The 14,642-nt window shown below is 46.7% G+C and overlaps 1 protein-coding gene across 2 annotated transcripts in view; it reads left to right on the forward strand.

Moving 5' to 3' along the window:
* LOC149340864 (uncharacterized) overlaps nucleotides 1-14,642 on the forward strand; it is a 29,813-nt gene that overhangs the window by 12,818 nt on the left and 2,353 nt on the right. Inside the window, exon 2 of one of the 2 annotated variants that reach the window (XM_089551352.1) lies at nucleotides 13,451-14,160. In XM_089551352.1, coding sequence (XP_089407478.1) covers nucleotides 13,459-14,160 — 702 coding nt within the window. In that variant the 5' untranslated portion in view covers nucleotides 13,451-13,458. Of the gene's footprint in view, nucleotides 1-10,862; nucleotides 14,161-14,642 lie in introns of those variants that run through there. The other variant, XM_089551351.1, reaches the window with a different exon arrangement.

The raw sequence follows: 14,642 nt of genomic DNA on the forward strand, positions 1-14,642 counted from the left end.
AAAGCCTAAGCAGAGACGAAAAGGAAAATGCGTTAATTTGTAACGAAACGGCGCACCAAAACTACATCTAAGTCCACTAAAAATAAAAAGACCAAACGCAACTACTGACGAATATACAGCTATGGCAGAACTTTAACAGTAAATACCATATTAAATCACTAAAAAAAAAATAGGCGGAGAGGAGATGAACATGCAGACGCAGGTCAGCAAAGTCCGACTTATACCCCTGTCACACGGGCAAGTTTAGTGACACTTTCACGAAGTGCACTTCTCCAGAACGAGTGACACTTTCGGGGCGTGCTGCTACACGGAAAAATAGTGTCATTCGGAATTGATGGTGGTGAGTGGTGACGATGGCTTTTCAAGTAAGGCACCAAAAATATTACTTTTCGCGCTTCAAAGCTTTAATGTACAGTTAATGTACAGTAGATTCCAAACTGCAAGCAATTTTTTATGATTATCAAGGAGCTTTGTGCAATATTGGCGATTACAAAATAGGCTTCGCAAGACGAGACAAGCCAGGAGCAGTACTTTACTTTTTGAAGCATCATGGCGACCCACGGCGATAACGTTTCTGCGCAGCTGACACAATCTGATTGGCAAAAAGTGGTGGCGACATACATGTGCATTCGAGCGCAGCGTCTTTCCGAAGACCGAATACTGCAGTTAGCCATCGACGAGCAAGCGAGCAGAATAAGCGAAACGGCTGCAGATGGTTGCTACCACGATTGCTACGGTCGCCATGCTAGCCTCCATAGCCATACCGCTGCGGCTGCCTAAAAAATTATTGCAGCTGAAAACAAGAATGTCAGAATATGTGCAGAATATATATTTAATGGCAACGCAAATAAGTTTACATGAACAATAGGGCAAAAAAATTAGCTGCGTTCAATAAAACGCCATTTTTATTGCCGACGTTGTATTCTAATTTCGAAACGCTGCTACCGAGGCTATACACTTCGCCCGTCGGGAAAAGTGAAGTGAGTTCCCCAAACTCACTTCTTGCCGAGTGCGTTCAGCAGTGAGTATCATTAAAGTTCATCGTGTGACACGATGCGACTGACACTACAGGCGAGTGTAGTTGAAAATGACACTAAACTTGCTCGTATGACAGGGGTATTACTCTCTTTGTTGTCTCTATTTAGCGGCCTTCGCTTGGCTCATGACATGGCTTGCGCCTCAGGCGCCAAAATAGCTCAGCACGTATTTCCACTGCCCCCCCCCCCCCCCCCCCGTCCTCCACACCCCTTTAAATGTTTCTTACCGCAGCTGGGGAGAAAAACACGTGCGGTTTTACTCTCTTGGTAACAATCACAATTCCTCCAGCGAAAGCACACGGGGCGCGCACACTTAGGAGTAAAGGCCCATCTCCATGGACACATCGGAGGCGCACCAGCGCAGCGCTTACGCGCCCAGCGCCGCACCGCGACAAGCGTCGAAAAACACATGCAACTCGATGGCCTGTCGCGGCTACCGCGTTCAGCTCGGCTCGGCGAAGCAGACGGCGCGAAGGGCCGTACCGGATGCCGAGAGAACTACGTTCCCTGATTGGTTACAGCGACCGCAAACCAGCGAGTCACTTCCGGCGCCGGCGCGAGCGAGGCGCGAATATCTGACATGGACAGATATTTGCCAAGCGCCAGCGCCGGCTCGCGTGTTTATTTTTCAGCGCAAGCCCAGCCAGGCCACTGCTCATTGGCTCGCTGTACTGTTCACGTCATTTCCGCTCCAATTAGTACGCAAGCATTAAAAGTAAATGGCTGTTCTAAAGAACTATCTACACAAACGTTTCATATGCATACAAAATATAATGAATCTTTGAGAAACGTGACTAGATTGCAATCACGTGACATGACGTGACTTTTGTCAACAGTCAAAATGGCCGCTTTAAAGGTCGTCGCGGCAAGTCACGGTAGAGTGCCATGGTTACAGGTTCTAGAGCACTGTATCACGGTGTTTTCGGGCAGTTGTACGCAAGTGGTTTCAAGACCAGTGCAAGCCGCCTAGCTGGATCCAGGATACTTGCCTCTGAATGGTTAAAGTGCGCCGATTCCAAGGTGTTTTGCAAGCCGCGCGGTTGGATGCTAGATATGCGTATTGCATTCGTAGGACGTACGCGGTGGCGATGTAACGAAGCGTTTGTGGCCGTGTTGCAAGCGTTTATAATTCCTGTGAGGATCACCACGGACAGCGCCGAGTAACAGCTGCTCACCTTGGAGAAAGGAGGCTGCTCATGGTGAATTTCCTGTGCGTGCAGCATAAGCTACACAGCACAGTGACAGTGTCCGAGAAGTGAAAGTGGTTGCGGTCGGAGCAAGTGCTTCTCCGCCGAGGCAGAGAAGTGCGCACGTGCGAAGGCTCACTACGCATGCAGTGTGTTCCGAATGCTGAAATGAATTTGGCGTTGTGCAGCTAGTCGTACTGGTTGCAGTGATCGCGACCGAAGCGACCGTTGTTATACGCATATCTCTTTTGCAATAACTGTCTGCAGGGAGGAAGCCTGTTTACATATTACAGTGACAACTACTGTGCACTGCTAGGGAAACGCTCGTCCCATCCTGTCTCTTCTCTCGTGATCGTCCTTTTTTGCGCCTTCCCCTGGCCATTTTTTTTTCTATCACAAATGTAAAACCACTGCTGTGTGCTATTTTGAATAACTCACTAATAATTTAAAATATATAACCTTAGCTATTTGAAAAATGTGATTTAGTAATTATGACGGTTGTTAGCAGCTTGTACTGCAGCCTGGCTTGTTCCACTCAGTGTGTTCGACTCGATAGAGGATTCGTGTGCAGTGTGCAAGTTAGCCTGAATGCAACTACTGTGCGCATATATTTATTTATTTGGAACACTGCCAGCCTCTGGTTAAAACTTTAGCAGAGGGGCATTACATGTATCATAGTAAAGGATAACATTTCTAAAAGCAGCTGTGCAAAGGACATATTTATATGCCGTGATATTACCTGAAATAGAGGAAAGTTCTCGATGACCACATTATGCATAATAGAGCATTTTATTCGTTTGCCCGAGTGAACGAGTCAGTAGGCACTTTATTAGATCAATTTATTTTAATATTTATTATACCTCAACGGTCCTAAGTGGCAATACCTGAATGGTGAACTTTGACATGGTGGGGCAAGTAGGAGCTTGATGAGTTTGCAATGTACTAATAAGGGAATAATTACTCATTAGCATCCAAGCGCAGCCATACAGCTGCAAAGAAAAGCTTTGTAGCTCTTTTTGTAGCCGTATGGCCGTGCTTGGGTGGATGCCAATGAGTAATGACTGCCTTATTAGAAATCATTTCAACCTTGAGGGATTCGTCTAAAATATTGGACCAACACCGCTCCCATTTCGAGCTCGCCCCATCATATGCTAGCCATCCCGGTTCGCGCACTTGGTAGGGCAACTGCCCCGGTGAGGCAGTAGTCCCGGGTTCGAACCCCAGACTAGGGTAACTTTTCCTCTAACTACAAAGTTTCTGTGGAACATGAGTAGCTTTCTTTTGTAGCCGTATGGCTACGCTTGGGTGGGTGATAATGAATTACTCCCTTATTACAAACGTTCTCCACACTGGGGGATTCCTCAAAAATATTGGACTTGCATTGTCATTAACTGCATGGATTTCTACAGTGACCAGTTCGAAGGACAAGAGGTTAGCAAGCATAGCCTTGCGAGATGGAAGACCATTCTAGCCTTTCGTGGCAAAAACAAAATTGAATCTTGAAATGCAATGGCATAAGCTAAGGAAGGGACAGTGCTTGTGCAGCTAGTGCAGAAGGAACCATGAGCAGGAAAAGATTAGTTGGTTATGTGACAGTAAAGAGCAAAAAAAACCTGCAGTTTCTACATGAGATGAAGAAATCAGAAGATTCATCTTTAGTGCTGTGACGCTGGAGCTTCTACAATAGTCTGAGAGAATAAAACAAGCAGCTCAGTTCTGAATTCATCCCAGGATCTGAGAAGAATTAGATTTATGCCATGTGGCATAACAATATTCTGCTGATGCCGCACAGGAGTTTTGAATGCAAGCAACATGGAAGACGGTGATAAGGACATGCTATGGTGTAAATATCCTGGGCTGTGGGTAGTTGTATAAGGTAGTTGTATAAGGAATTGCTCCAAAGCGATCTAAACAGGATTGAAAGCCGGTGTTCCACATGGCTAATGACGCTCAATGTAACAAAATGCAAATACATGCAGGTATCACGCAAGTGCACTAATATCGACTACGCGTATTCACTCAGTTCAACCATCCTCACTAAAGCCGAATCATACCGGTATCTTGGAATCCATATCATGAGCAACCTCACTTGGTCCGAGCACATCACGAAGATTGCTGCTGATGCATCGAAAACACTCGGCTTTATCAGACGTCACCTCAGTTTCTCCCCTTCTTCCATTCGCAGCCAAGCCTACAAAACTTTCATCCGTAGCAAACTTGAATTTGCATCCCCAATATGGAACCTACATCAAGCCTACTTAATAGCCAGCCTAGAAGCCGTCCAAAACCGTGCAGCCCGCTTTATTTCCTCCAACTATGACACCCGCTCTAGCATTACCAAAATAAAATTATCTGCCAACATCGAGCCTCTCGCGCATAGGCGTAAAATTGCCCGTTTATCATTATTGCATAAATTGTACTATTGTTTTCCCTCACTTCGAGACTCCCTTCTGCTCCCTCCCCTCCAAACATCACGCCGTCTTTTCAACTCCATGAGCATCCTAAGACTCCATGGCTCCTCAAACGCATTTAACAAGTCATTTCTGCCTCTTGCCATTGAAGAATGGAATTCACTACTCGAATGTATTGTCACTGAACGCGATGCTCTTAAATTCCACCAATTTCTGTCATTTCACTTGAAATCCCAATGTGGGTAACTGTTGCCTTTGCGTTTTATTTTGATGTTATGATTGTTTGATCTACTACTGCACCTGTCTGCCTGATTTATAAACGTGTATTTCTTTTTTTCTCTTCCCCAAACAACGAATGTTTCACTGTATTCTTTTTTATCACTGTTTTTTTGACTGTTTCACTGTATATTTTTTTTGACCTAATAATGTCATTACTTGTTTCGATGTTGCCCCCCCCCCCTATGTTATACCCCTCCAGGGGTCTTTAAGGGTCAATAAATGATGATGATGATGGAAGTGACGTGCACAGTACAGCGAGCCAATGAGCAGTGGCCTGGCTGGGCTTGCGCTGAAAAATTTTTCAGCGCAAGCCCAGCCAGGCCACTGCTCATTGGCTCGCTGAACTGTGCACGTCACTTCCGCTCCGATTAGTACGCAAGCATTAAAAGTAAATGGCTGTTCTAAAGAACTATCTACGGAAACGTTTCATATGCATGTAAAATATAATGAATCTTTGAGAAACTAGATTTGAACGTTTAGTTTGGTCACGTGACTAGACTGCAATCACGTGACATGACGTCACTTTTGTCAACAGTCAAAATGGCCGCTCTAAAGGTCGTCGCGGCTGGTCGCGGTGTCTTCGGGCAGTTGTAAGCAAGTGATTCCAAGACCAGTGCAAGCCGCCTAGTTGGATCCAGGATACTTGCCCCTGAATGGTTAAAGTGCGCCGATTCCAAGGTGCTATGTAAGCCGCGCGGTTGGATGCTAGATATGCGTATTGCATTGGTTTTCAAACCGACGTCGGACCTATGCGGTGGCGATGTCACGAAGCGTTTGCGGCCGTGTTGCAAGCGTTTCTAATTCCTGTGAGGATCACCACGGACAGCGACGATCAACAGCTGCTCACCTTAGAGAAAGGAGACTGCTCATGGTGAATTTCCTGTGCGTGCAGCATAAGCTACACAGCACAGTGACAGTGGACGAGAAGTGAAAGTGGTTGCGGTCGGAGCTAGTGCTTCTCCGCCGAGGCAGAGAAATACGCACGTGCGAAGGCTCACTACGCACGCAGTGTTTTGTACTGCAGCCTGGCTTGTTCCACTCAGTGTGTTCGGCCCGATAGAGGATTCGTGTGCACAGTGTGCAAGTTAGCCTGAATGCAACTACTGTGCGCATATATTTATTTATTTGGAACACTGCCAGCCTCTGGCTAAAACTTTAGCAGAGGGGCATTACATGTATCATAGTAAAGGATAGCATTTCTAAAAGCGGCTGTGCAAACGACATATTTATACGCCGTGATATTGCTTGAAATAGAGGAAAGTTCTCGATGACCACATTATGCATAATAGAGCATTTTATTGGTTTGCCCAAGTGAACGAGTCAGTAGGCACTTTATTAGATCATTTTATTTTGATATTTATTATACCTCAACGGTCCTAAGTAGCAATACCTCAGCGGTGAACTTTGACATGATGAGGCAAGTAGGAGCTTGATGAGTTCGCAATGTACTAATAAGGGAATAATTACTCATTAGTATCCAAGCGCAGCCATGCAGCTGCAAAGAAAAGCTTTGTAGCTCTTTTTGTAGCCGTATGGCCGTGCTTGGGTGGATGCCAATGAGTAATGACTACCTTATTAGAAATCATTTCAACTTTGAGGGAGTCGCCTAAAATATTTGAATAACACCGCTCCCATTTCGAGCTCACCCCATCATATGCTAGCCATACAGTTCGCGCACTTGGTAGGGCAACTGCCCCGGTGAGGCAGTATTCCCGGGTTCGAACCCTAGACTAGGGTAACTTTTCCTCTAACTACAAAGTTTCTGTGGAACCTGAGTAGCTTTCTTTTGTAGCCGTATGGCTACGGTTGGGTGGGTGATAATGAACAATTACTTCCTTATTGCAAACGTTCTCCACACTGGGGGATCCCTCAAAATTATTGAACTTACATTGTCATTAACTGCATGGATTTCTACAGTGACCAGTTCGAAGGACAATAGGTTAGTAAGCGTAGCCTTGCGAGATGGAAGACCATTCTAGCCTTTCGTGGCAAAAAACAAAATTGAATCTTGAAATGCAATGGCATAAGCTAAGGGAGGGACAGTGCTTGTGCAGCTAGTGCAGAAGGAACCATGAGCAGGAAAAGATTAGTTGGTTATGTGACAGTAAAGAGCAAAAAAAAAAACCCCGCAGTTTCTGCATGAGACAAAGAAATTAGAAGATTCATCTTTAGTGCTGTGACGCTGGAGCTTCTACAATAGTCTGAGAGAATAAAACAAGCAGCTCAGTTCTGAATTCATCCCAGGATCTGAGAAAAATTAGATTTGTGCCATGTGGCATAACAATATTCTGCTGATGCTGCACAGGAGATTTGAATGCAAGCAACATGGAAGACGGTGACACTAAGGACATGCTATGGTGTAAATATCCTGGGCTGTGGGTAGTTGTATAAGGAAGGATTGTTAGGTGAGACCATGTTACATTGTCAGCGAGTTCGAGTATCCACCGAGATATGTGACAGTTACTACGTCATTTCCTTTCCTCAAAAACCAATTTTTTTATTCAGTATGCAGTGAATATGCCTTTCTCAGTAAGGCCTTAAGTAGGCAAGATGTAGTTATCCTGAAAGTAAAAAAACGTTAGTGCATTCTTAATAACATTAGCAAACAGGCTAGTCGAGAGCATCCGAAATATTGTTCTGAGAACTGAAATACTGTTATTGATTGCAGAGGGCAGACTCCATAGTCGTCAATGAAGGCACGTTAGGAAACACTGAAAGGAAGCTCATATTGTATTTAATAAAACCTCGGGCCTTGGGGACACCCGAGATTACAGGAAAAAAGCAGGACGCGTAAGAATTCGTATGGGAATTCTGTTGACGGCTGGCTGTTAAAGCTTGGAACCAGTTTATAGCAACTGGATTCAAGTTATAGCATGAGAAATTACGCCTAATTTATATAAATGAGGGATTTTATCACACGCTCTTTCAAAGCCCAGAAAAAAAAGCATTAAGGGGGATGTTGCCGTTGAGGGAGAATGAGAGCAAGTTGGCTATCGCAGGAACGCTTTCTAAAGCCTTGCCAATTTGGATGAAACAACTTAATCGGCCAAAACATTATAGCACCACAAGAGTATAAAATATGTTTACAATTGGGTGCACATGCCAACGGCACAAATAGGGTCATAGGTGCTGAATGATGACTGGCAAGACACATACAGGGGCCAAGCTATGATGAGACATGCAGAAGATATATGTACACACTGTGTCCTGTCCTGCTGTTGCATTCTCCAGGTTTCACAGGGCTTCAGGGTGCTGTCGGGTGAACTGCTGGAAAGACAGCATGTCGACGAGCTACTAAGGGCGAGAATGACAGAACAAGAATTTCTACTGGGTGCGGCGGTGGTGGTGTTCTTTCCTGTTGTCTTTGTTCCTTGCAGTTTCACTAGCTCCACAGGCCTTGTTCTCCTATCCGCTGTTTCAAAGTGGTGTCAGGTAAAGCCAACTGTTATTCTACAACCACCAAACTGCTGTGCCATACAACATTCTTTTAATCAGCTTTCATAATTTGCAATGGCAAATTTACTTCATAAGTCGTCTAGGCAAATAACACAGCTGAATAACTTGTGTCATCATCAGGACTAAAAATAACTATAATTTCATTTATAAGGTCATACCTCGTTAATACAGACCCCATTATTATGGATTCAAATTATGGACAGTATTTCTGGGGGTAAAACTTTTTCAATGCACTCGCACCTCGATAACATGGAAACTCGCTCATAACACAGTGGACAGAGTGAAAATGAATACAGCCCTTTGTCGCATAATTGTGCAGAGTACAAAGACTGTTAAGACTTCTTGAATTTGAGTAGATAAGTCAAGCACAGCCTGAATCATATGCTTTTGTTACACACTGTAATTGCCATCATACTGCTTGTCGCACTGTGTGCAGAGAGTTTTGTGTTAACCCATGAACTGCCAGGCCCAGCAACTCCTCCTGCTCACACACTTTCTGGATGCCAAAGCACTTCTTTTTCTGGTGTCAAAAGCATTGTCAGTTCTCGGCGACTCACATCATGGCTCAGATTACTCAATGCACAAAATAAATTAAGCTGCTTAACAATAAAGAACAGAGTCGCAAGCTTACATTATAACCTTTCCGCAGCCCACAATGCTATAGCACTTTTTAAACGGAGTGCACCATGTTGTCACAACCTAAACCGAGAACTACTACTCTGGCTCAGCCCACCATCATGCAGAGAAGTTTGTGATGTCGCCAATTCTAAACGCAAATATTTTTGCAGACATAGGTCCACATAGCAGGCAGGAAATAAAAAAAAAAACGACGCTCCACAAGAGACCACTGCACTACACACCGATGTTTTCGCACGTCGTAACCCGAGCATCCGTAATCACACAATGTACTGTATGAAGCAGCAACACGCCGAAGAATGGCGACGCTGTGGTTGTCGCGGAAGAAAACAGTTCGACGGCTGCGCAGCCAAGATCGCGTCACGTCGCACACAGCAGTTTCGAAGCACAGTATCCACAGGAAGCGCGATCAAAATCGGTTATAGATACGTAACAGAAACAACGTCGTATAACAACGCTCGCTTCGGTCGCAATCACTGCAACCAGTACGATTAGCTGCTCAACGCCAAGTTCATTTGAGCATTCGGAAAACACTGCGTGCGTATTTCTCTGCCTCGGCGGAGAAGCACTAGCTCCGACCGCAACCACTTTCACTTCTCGTCCACTGTCACTCTGCTGTGTAGCTTATGCACGCACAGGAAATTCACCATGAGCAGCCTCCTTTCTCTAAGGTGAGCAGCTGTTGATCGTCGCTGTCCGTGGTGATCCTCACAGGAATTAGAAACGCTTGCAACACGGCCGCAAACGCTTCGTGACATCGCCACCGCATAGGTCCTACGTCGGTTCGAAAACCAATGCAATACGCATATCTAGCATCCAACCGCGCGGCTTACATAGCACCTTGGAATCGGCGCACTTTAACCATTCAGAGGCAAGTATCCTGGATCCAACTAGGCGGCTTGCATTGGTCTTGGAATCACTTGCTTACAACTGCCCGATGACACCGTGACTGCCGCGACCAGCCGCAATTAAAGCGGAAGTGACGTGAACAGTAGAGCGAGCCAATGAGCAGTGGCCTGGCTGGGCTTGCGCTGAAAAAAAAACACGCCGCCGGCTCGCGTCGGCGCGTCGCGCATGCGCAGTCCGGCTCCGGCGTACGCTGGTACGCGTAGGCGCTGCGCTGGTGCACCTCGGATGTGTCCATGGAGATGGGCCTTAGTTTACTGTAGCGCCGCCGCGTGACCCATGAAGGAGCGCGCGCGGCACCGCCGCCGCCGTTGGCATGTAACTTTAGTAGGAGCCAAGAGGTGGCGACACAGACGCTCCCCACGTGACAAAGCCGGGCGCCCCTCATTGGTCTCCCCGCTCCGCGGCACGCGGCAAGCCGCCGAAAATGGCTCCTCGACCCATTCGCTGCGCGGCAGATCAACTCGCCGCCGCGGCAGGTTTCGCTACAGTGAACTAGTTTCGCGGCAAGCGGCTTGCCGCCGGCTGCGTGTCGCGCGCGTTCTGCCGCCAGTGTGTCCGTCCCTTAAAGGAGGATGGAGCACGTACAGTCTTTGTCAAAAGTAACCTGGCTCCATGGTTTGCTTCTCATTCGTATTGTAGAGGTCGCACGGCTTCCCTAGAGATCAAAAAGTTCTTTGAAGGTGAGAACAGGGGTTCTTCTTGCCATACAGAGATTTAGAGCATGAGGGCTGGCATAATATTTTTAGTATACGACTGAGCAGAAAAACGTGCAGCCTGGTTACTTTTGACAAAGACTGTACGTCCTGTCGGTACTTTCCATTGCGGTCTTTCCTTCATCTGCAAACTATGTGCGCTCTGTCATTACCGATCACTGCGTGCTGTAGCCATGGGCGTCCGGAGGGGGGGGGGGGGGGGGGGCAAGGGAAAGCGGTTGCCCCCCCCCTCCCCCTGGAATTAGGGATATTATTTATGCACTAGTAGAAAACAACTACACAGCTTGATTAGCAGGCTTACGTAATATTAAGTTATGGGATTTTGCTTATAAGTTCAATTCTTTGTTCATTAATACTGATGTTTGTTCTCCAAGCCTAGCACTAATTTGCTGCTTCTAATTTTTGTTTCATGTGCGCAGTTTAGACTACAAATAGCTCCCTTTTGGTGCTAACCTACCGCCTCCCCCATACCCGGCTATCGGGCGCCACCCCCTGGAAAAAGTTCTGCGGACGCCCTTGGCTGTAGCATTGTTTTTGATGATTAAATCTTTGAGCCCTCGCTGCCTGAACCTAAAGAGAGGTGTGCAGTATTGTGTAAAAAAAATAACTTTCTTGTTCTTGTGTGTAATTTTTTTGTGGGCTGCGTGCTTTTGGCGAGCACGTGTAGAGAGACAAACAAATGAATAAATAAATGCAAACACTGAGAACATATAATTCTTTTATGTGCTGGCAAAGCGATAGCATTCGAAGCTGTTGATGCCTTTGCCGGAAGTGATTGATGGGGCTGATGAGACTCAGTTTTCCCTTCCGGACCTCTTCCCTTACGCCATCAGCCACCTGTCACGGTTGGCAGGTCGAGATTTCACCCAGACGAACACGGTCTGGTGAAGCGCGTTGCAAGTTCGATGGTTTGGTGAAATCAGTTCCCTCGAGCCAACGGGCATTTTCTGATCGGATGACGTCACGTCTCTCCAGCCAATGGGATTTTTCTGCTGTACTGAAGTCAGCGCCCTCTGGAAAATCAGGATTTTTCCGGACAGCGCAGTATGGTCGCCGCAGGCTTAATTTTCTAGACAATGCCGGACGGTCGCTGCCGGCACTTTGCACCGATGAAGCTTCTGCACTACCGCATAAAAAAAAAGAACAAGTAACTGCTGGTATTTCAGTCGATTGGTTCGTGTGACTGCACTTATTGCGCTCTCTGTACTACCTTTATGGCTTCAGAGGAAGTGTAGAGTGCGCACTGCGCGTTAAATTGACGGTCAAAGGTTCTTGTTATTCGTTAATGCGATAAACCACCGATCTAGATCGGACTGAAGAATCCTCGGGCATCGCACATGTTGTTTGAGGCTCGAAGCCACCGAACGCAACCTTTTTACAGCTACCAACTTGCGTCTGCCCGGGTGAGCTTGTGGTATGTGCGGGACGAAAACAAATGTTCGAGACAAATAAAAGTTTGTCGTTTTCCCTCTTTCTCACAGTGTGATGAACCAACTGTATCTTAATGTTGCCGCTTGTACCACACCCACTCTGTAAGTTAGCAAGCCAGAAAGAAAGAAAAATGGGCTTTCTCTAGTTTTTCATGTCATTCCTCCGTTTTTTATTCTTCATTCATTGGCCTTCAGATCGATATCTAATTTTTGTACCCTTCTTTTACTATCTTCGCCTGCCCGCATATCTTTCGAGGTGTCTTATTTTTCAACTTTGTCATTTTTATTTGTCATACTGACGTCTACCTGTTCGCAAATCTTAATTCTGCATTTCGTACTAGTAAGAAGAGTGCGCATGTAGTGTCCCCTTTCTTGTTTGTGTCCTTGTTGCGTCGCCGTTCATTTCATCGTACAAATAACTGTCAGGCTGCCTTTAGGCTAATCTTTGCTGCCTGGTCTTAAACCACCTGCCACCTGGTGTTATCAGGGGGACAATGAAATTCCGCTTGTCACCCTTCCAGAATTTTCCTGGTGCTTAGTGAGTCAGCATAGGGCCGAATGGCGAATGTGTTGATTCACCCCCCCCCCCCCCCCCCCCCTTTTGATCAATCCCCTTGTTCTTGGAGCTGCCTGGCAGTCTGTCGGGTACTTGCCCCGCGCAAGACGCGATGGGTAAGTGACGTCTCTTTTCTTCGAACACGCATAAAGTAGAGCTGAATATCACGTTCTTATTGCATTGAACCTCAATCCTAGTCCGATGTGAATATTTTCATGCTTTCCGGAAGAGCATATTTCAGCAACACAATTCATAGATGATTTTTAGACGCCGTTACCGAGTTCGTATTCACCTGACGATCATATCTGACACAATCCAACATAATTTTGTTTCATTCCAAATAATGGATGTTACAGATGACGTGCATTGGTGTTTTTCCGAAATGCCTACTTGTGGAATGTCGAGTGGTCTATCTCTTGATTTATTTTCTCGTGCGTTATTTTTTTAAGATGAACCTTTATCATACGATGGCGGAGTATGTATACTAGAGATGCCAATTCACAGCAACTCTTAGCTGTCAAAGGCTGTCCGACACGACGTATACAAGGGTTCATAAAACTGCGGCATTTATTTCTTGGTTTAAACTTTCAGCATAGCCAAGAAGTAATTACGACAAAAAAACGAAGTACAGCATCTCTTCTTAATAGCAATTTTTTTAATTAGGCGAATTCAACAAGTGCATTGTTCACGCTCCTCGAAACGCGTGAGGAAAAAGGGGTTTCAAACGAGATTCATTTTTGAAGCCATTTATTACGCCACAACATGTGCATGGTAGGAAAGTTTTTTTTTTTTTAAGTTGTTTCGGTGTTTCATTGCCCGCTGTTTTGACCTTGCAGCTTGGATCATGCTGATCTTGCTTGCTGGTGTCCTGTTGGCCCCGGCTTGTCACGTTTACGGGGCCAATTCGATGGAGGCCCGCGTCGACACCCCCTTCTCGTGCGTGGGCCGACCATACGGCTTCTACGCCGACACGACGCACGGCTGCCGCATCTTTCACATCTGCAACCCGCAGGTGATCGACGGCGGGACTGTCCCGAACAAGTTCAGCTACTACTGCCCCGAGGAGAAGGTGTTCGACCAGCTCCACTTCGCCTGCGTGCCGCCGAACGCGACTAGCCGGGAAGCTTGTCAGGAGGCCGAGTTCCATTACGGCATCAACGAGGCTTTCACCCTTCGCGAAGCCGTGTTGGCGTCGCGGACCTCGGAAGAGGGCTTCAGCTGCGACCCGCTTCGGGAAGGGCCTTACGCCGACGTGCGTTCGGGGTGCAGGTCGTACTACGTGTGCGCACGCGTTGCCGGCGCGGCGACCGCCTTCAAGTTGTCCTGCCCGATACCGACCGTGTTCGACCAGCGCACTTCGGAGTGCCTCTACCCTGACCTGGCGACACCCTGCGAAGACTCCCAGAAGTTCTACAGGGCTTCCACGGCGACCGGTGCCAAGACAACGGGCAAGCCGACACCTGTGGTTAACCTGTCGCCGAGAGGCGACCTCTACCTTCCCGACATGCCGGAAAGCTCGGTGTACCACTGCCCGGTCGGGAACAAGGTTCGTAGGCAGTTTTTCTTTTTTTTTTCCCCATTTGCTGCGCTGAATTTGCCCTATGTTCGGCAGGAAGAGAAACGAGCAAAACCAAACAACCTTTTGCCTGTTCCTGAAGTAATTTCCGTTTAAAAGGGAATTTCGACATTTTTCCTTGCTGCGGAGTAACTGCGATTTGAAAAGGAACCTGATTCGTTGACTACGCCATTTGCAAACACACATGATTCAAATAGGCACGTGCAAGCGATTTATTTTGTTTGCGGTAAAAAATATAGGTAGAATGAAAAAGCAGGACCCGCATCGCTTACCCAGTGGTAAAACGGGGGGCTAGTGACTAGTACCGTGTTCTGCGCATGCGCAGCGCAAGCTTGCATGAATTGGTTTTATTGCGAGAGCAATCAGCAGGACCCACAGGCTTTTTTCCCCTGCAGTGTACAGCCGCCGCGTGTGGAGAAGGTACAAACACACTTGGCCTCCTGGATCCTCAC

This window comes from Amblyomma mixtum, chromosome 6 (assembly GCF_055824585.1).
Source record: "Amblyomma mixtum isolate Tamu chromosome 6, ASM5582458v1, whole genome shotgun sequence".
In the NCBI taxonomy this organism is placed as follows: domain Eukaryota; kingdom Metazoa; phylum Arthropoda; class Arachnida; order Ixodida; family Ixodidae; genus Amblyomma; species Amblyomma mixtum.